This window comes from Schistocerca nitens, chromosome 4, assembly GCF_023898315.1.
Source record: "Schistocerca nitens isolate TAMUIC-IGC-003100 chromosome 4, iqSchNite1.1, whole genome shotgun sequence".
In the NCBI taxonomy this organism is placed as follows: Eukaryota; Metazoa; Arthropoda; class Insecta; order Orthoptera; family Acrididae; genus Schistocerca; species Schistocerca nitens.
In genome coordinates, this window is record NC_064617.1 from 750,936,185 (window position 1) to 750,942,148 (window position 5,964).

The 5,964-nt window shown below is 46.2% G+C and overlaps 1 protein-coding gene across 1 annotated transcript; it reads left to right on the forward strand.

Moving 5' to 3' along the window:
- The first annotated feature begins 638 nt into the window (after positions 1-638).
- LOC126251774 (uncharacterized) lies at positions 639-5,636 on the forward strand. The gene is made up of 2 exons (XM_049952397.1): positions 639-1,035; positions 4,960-5,636. Exons 1-2 carry the CDS (start codon positions 894-896, stop codon positions 5,283-5,285), a joined length of 468 nt encoding a protein of 155 aa, XP_049808354.1. The 5' UTR covers positions 639-893; the 3' UTR covers positions 5,286-5,636.
- Positions 5,637-5,964: the final 328 nt, after the last annotated feature.

The window sequence follows — 5,964 nt, forward strand, 5'->3', positions numbered from 1 at the left end:
CGAAGCTGCAGGTGGTTGTTTCCCAGTGCACCCTGGCTGGCTGCAATGGTGGTCTTGAGAAGTCAGCAAGCGGAAGTAGCAGATTAGCTCAGTCTGTCGCGGGTATAAAGTGGCCCGGTGTAACGACAAGCGCTGGCATGAAGATCGAGAACGATACAGCAGAGAGGCCTGTGAGACGACGTCAGCCAATAGCAAGCTGACTAGGATGTCACCGCGACAGAAGCAGCCTCTACACAAAAAGAATAAAAGCAACACGTCACCTAGACTCAGGCGCACTGGAAGACGAGCCATGACTTGTGAACAGTATAATTTACTTGCACGGAGACTGTACACATTGGAGGACAGATAATTTGCATGTCACCAATTGCTTGCGACCAATCTTTGTAAAGATTCCAAGTATTGTCAGTCAGCTTCATTTTAATAAAAACTATTAATGTGATTTGCTTGAATTGTTGTTTAGCTGTCTGAGAAAGCAGCATCCCAGGCACCCTATATTACACGATTGGGCAGTATACCACATTGGCGACGAGGATCTACAAACAAACCCCGCGCCTCGCGACCATGGAACATTTTTTTGTTTTACTGGTGCCTTAATTCTTTCTTTTCGTTTCTTTGCAGGGGCGTTTGCTTGCTTTAACAGTCGTTTTTGCTAATCAGTGTTTTCAGACGGGCATTGCAGAAATTTTCTTTGCTTTTGTACTTATTTTTCTTCCTTGTCTTGTCTGTTTCTTGCATTTGTCTCTTCCAAAATACCCACCCTACCTATCCCGCGGCCTTCTCAGGCTCCACAGCCACTAATGTTAGATGAAACTTAGCTAATTCGGATGTTTCAGTTCCAGACTCAGCAAATACCTAAACTGCTCAACAGGGTGTAGCAGCTACTGGCCAACGCTATGCGTCCGACAGAACAGGCACCACCTACAGCAACACCTACAGCTGCTATACCACCTTTACGCCAGTTTGAGGTACAAGAAGACGAATGGATCGAGGGGTTGCAACAATTTGAAGCACACGTAATCGCTCACAATGTACCAGGTACTGTGAAACTTCCCTATATAGTATCCATCGTAGGAAGCGCAGTGTTCTGATTAACTCAGAAGCTATTTCCTAAAGCTACTCCGAGTGAACTTTCGTATGAACAGGCAGTGGATTCGCTAACTATTATGACCAAAAAGTGAATGCGGTAGCAACTAAGGTACCAATTCTTTAATTGCAAAAAATGGTCAGAACAAACTTATCATGAGTGGGTAAAAGATTTGTAGGGCATGGCGAGGAACTGCAAATTCAAATGTGCTGTGATGCTTTATATTCAGATGTTGTGTTGCGTGATGCGATCGTTTACAATGAATCTCCTGTCCAACTCCCAGAGAACAGATTTTGAAACAGTCTGATCCATTATTTCAGCAGGTGGTGCAAATACTAGATCAGTGCGATTCAGATGCCCTGTCTGCCGATAAATCTGAGCAACCAGCAATTTGTCAGGTTGAGTCCCTTGTTTGTGACTGGCCCATTCAGTGGCAGTTTCTGCTCGCCACGCCGAGTAAACTCTCTCCATGTCGCATAAGCTGCTTGCTAAACAGGCAGCTACAGAGGCGAACAGAATTAAGTCTTTCTCTCAATGTTATTCACAGCACAAACGCCATAAATGCCCCTCTCGACAAGCTCAGTGTTACGCTTCTGGCAGCAAAGGACATGTACAATCCGTATGTTTGCAATGGAATCAGAAATCGGCCCACTCACAAAAATCTAGTCACATGGAGCATGTCATTAGGGCAGTAGATTCAAAGACTGTAACAAACATTAGCGAAACTAGCAAGCGAACAGTTTATTCAGTGATACGCCAGTCCAACAAACGTTTTGTTCATTTGCTTCTTTGTGAGAAACGTGGGAAATTTCAGTTGGACATGAGTGCCTCTGTCACATTGCTAAATCGTCACACATATGAACTGTTAGGCTCCCCACAACTGTCTAAAACTAGCTGACTGACAGCTTATAATGGACAAGACATTCCTGTTCTCGGAAAATGTACTTTGCCTGCCATGTACCTGTCGCGTACGTGAACAGTGACTTTTACGGTGCTACAATCACGTGATTGTGAGAACATATTTTGTGTTGAATCACTTGATTTGTTTGGCTTTAACATTCAGAACGATGCGTTGTCAGTGTCTGCATTCCATGCAAAAGACACTTGCTAAAAGAATTCCCGGAGCTCTTTTCTGAAGGTTTAGGCAAAGCTAACAATTTTGTTGCACATTTTACTCTGAAAGACAATGCTCAGCCGAAATTTTGCCGGGGCAGAACTGTTCCCATTGCATTACGGGAGAAAGTCGCTGCTGAACTTAAAGAACTGCAAGATAGCGGAGCTATTGTGCCCATAAAAGCTAGTCAATGGGCAAGTCCACTGGTTTTGTTCCCCAAACCTTCAAGTCGGTTTCACCTCGGTGTTGTCTGTAAGTCTACAGACAAGCCACAAACTGTGATTAATACTTAACCATTGCCACACCCAGAGGATATCATGGACAGATTAGGCACTGGACGCTAGTTTTCAAAAACTGATTTGCGCGACACTTATCTTCAAATAACGCTCGATGAAGCATCTCAATAAGTGTGTGTAGTGAATACTCATTTAGGCTTCTTTAAATATTTGCATTTGCCTTTTGGCGGTGCTTCCACACCCGCCATTTTCCAATGGTATTTGGAACAGCTGACTGCGCAAGCGCGAAACTGTTCAAACTATGTGGACGGTATTGTCGTAGCAGGTCGTACACCTGAAGAACATATTGCAAATTTGCGTGCTTTGTTTTGTGAGTTACCTGATGCAGGACTAAAGTATAGATTGGACAAGTGCGATTTTTTAAAACCTGAGCTGCAGTATCCTGGTCACGTCATAAACAGTCAAGGTGTACATCCTCTTCAGTCGCAGTTAGCCATACGAGATTTGCCAGTTCCTCGCAATGGCACAGAATTGCAGTCAGCCTTAGGGAAAATGAAATATTTTATTCGGTTCATACCGAATACTGCACAAATCGCAGCTCCATTGCATCGCTTGCGTCGCAAGAATGTCCCCTTTGTTTGAACAGACGAGTGCCAAGAAGCTTTTCAAAAACTTAAAGATGCCCTAATGTTCATTTTCATCCCGACAAACCAGTTGTATTCAAAGTTGACGCGTCCTCCTATGGAATCGGTACGGTGCTTTCGCACAGAATTAGTGATAAGGACAGGCCTACTGCTTTCGCATCAAGTGTTATCCAAAACTCAGTTTCACTAGTCCCAAATTGAAAAAGAAGCTTTGGCTATTGTGTATGGTGTCACCAAATTCAACCGCTATTTATATGGCAGAAAATTCTATTTAGTAACGGATCACAAGCCTTTTCTGTCCTTGTTTCATCCGACGAAACCGGTTCATTTACGAACTGTCAAAAATTGTAAAGGTGGTCTTTGTTGTACTCTCAATACTAGTACGAGATTGTGTATCGTCCGACTGTTCAACACGGTAGTGCGGACGCACTTTCACGTCTTCCGATTGGCCCTGATACAGACTTCGACGCTTCTGCTGCATCTTGTTGTCACATCGCTGCTCAGGATTCTGAATAGCTCCAGTCTTTTCCGCTGAACTATAATAAATTGCACAGGCCACGGAAGCTGATCCAGATTTGAACATTTTGCTCCAGTACATTCGCACATCTCGGCCTCGTTCCTTGCATAGCATAGAGAACTCTGTAGTGCGCCGATACTTTGCACGTAGGCGTAGCCTCACTATACGGAAAGAAGTGATTCTTGTTCAAAGTGACAGTGGAAAGTCACGTGTGTTGAGCCCTAAAGCTTTGCACAAAGAAGTGTTGCAGCTGCTTCACCTAGGAGACTGAGGGATTGTTCATACGAAACAGTTTGCTCGTCGACACTGTATTTGGCAAGGTATGGACACCCAAATAGAACAGATGACGTCACAGTGTCACGCATGTGAGGAAAATCAGTCCGCTCCGTCACAAAACTTCTCTGCTTGGCCTAAGTCGCAATCACGATGGCAACGTCTTCACATAGACTTTGCAGGACCTTTTTGGAACATTCGTTGGTTGATTGTGGTTGGCTCGTATTACAAGTTTCTTTTTGCTGTTACAATGAACTCGACAACGTCACGTAGCACAGTTCAGGTGTTATCCTCTATTTTTTGCCTCAAGGGTTTACCTGAAGCTATAGAGTCAGCCAACGGGTCTCAGTTCATGTCAAATGAATTTGAAACACTCTGTGAACGCAATGGGATACAGCATCTAACTGGTGCACCGTTCCATCCACAGTCAAACGGCGAAGGGGAACGTTTTGTCAGAACCTTCAAGCAGCAGATGGCCAAACTTCACTGCGGACACACCAGGGATAAAGCGTTGCAACTGTTTCTCGCCTCCTGTCGTTCGCTCCCACGAGATAGACCATCGCCGGCGGAATTGCTTCACGGCCACCGCCATCGGACACTGCTCCACCTGCTCCACACTCCTCAACATCTGGCGCCAAAGAAAGACCCCAAGTATCCCATTGCGCCGCATGATATTGTCTTTTATAGGGTTTAGACTAGACTAGACTTGACTAGAAGAAGGGATCGGTTGGTAGGACATGATCTGAGACATCGAGGGATCACCAATTTAGTATTGGAGAGCAGCGTGGAGGGTAAAAATCGTAGAGGGAGACCAAGAGATGAATACACTAAGCAGATTCAGAAGGATGTAGGCTGCAGTGGGTACTGGGAGGTGAAGAAGCTTGCACAGGATAGAGTAGCATGGAGAGCTGCACCAAACCAGTCTCAGGACTGAAGACCACAACAACAACAAGGTTTTTAGCGGCAGCAGACGGTGGGCGCTTGCATGTATTTTATTTCAGGTCCAGATGGCCTGCAGCGTCGTCATAAAAAAAAAAAAAAACTTCGCTACTGCCATGTGCACTGTGATCCCTCTGTGTCTCTTCCCCCAGATTCACGGATCCAGAGGACAGCGCGGCTACAGCAGCCGCCAGGAGGTATCATCACGACACCCCATGGAGACGGAGCCTTCGCCTTCTCCGCCTCCTCTCGTCCTACCGATGGAGCTGGACCCGCCCACACTGCAGCGGTTGCCACCTGCTTCATCTGGTTCATGGCATCAGGAGGTGGACGCGTACCCTTCTGGGCGTTTTCCGAGGGACGTTTCCGCCACAGCGAAGTCCGGATGGCGAGGTACGACCGGAAGCTTGACGTCCCCTGCAGCCACAGATTCCCGTCCAGCGTTGCGCCCACACTCCTGCCTCCTGCACTGTTGTAACTACATACACGACAACGTTCCGTCGCTTTGGGGGTGGGAGGGGGGGAGGAATGTTCCGGCGTAACGACAAGCGCCGGCACGAAGATGAAGAACGCGAGAGCAGAGAGGGCCGTGAGACGACGTCAGCCGGTAAGATGCTGCTAGGACGTGACCACGACAGGAGCGGCCCCTACATGAAGAGAATAAAAGCGAAGCGCCGCTAGCCTCGGACGCACTAGAAGAGCCGCACTGGATGACAAGCCGTGATTTGTGAACAGTATCATTTGCTTGCATGGAAATTGTATACATTGAAAGACACTGATTATTTGCGTGTCGGCAATTGCTTGCGACCAATTTTTATATGTACGCCAAGTACTGTCAATTTACTTTATTGTAATAAAAGCAATTAATGTGATTCGCTTGAATTGTTGTTTAGCTATCCTTGAAAGCAGCATCCTATGCACCCTATATTACACGAATGGGCAGTATACCATACAACGAATGCGCCGACATCTCTGATATTGCCCACAGCATCGAGATCCAACGTGCTGGATGAGCACGAGAGAAGTGGACTTGCATGTGTTACATGAAAGAAGATTGAAAATGATGTTTTATTTTGCGCTGAAGGTATTGATAACATACGAATTCCTACCACTCCAATGATCTCTGGATGCTGTCCATGGCTGGGGGTGGTGCACTC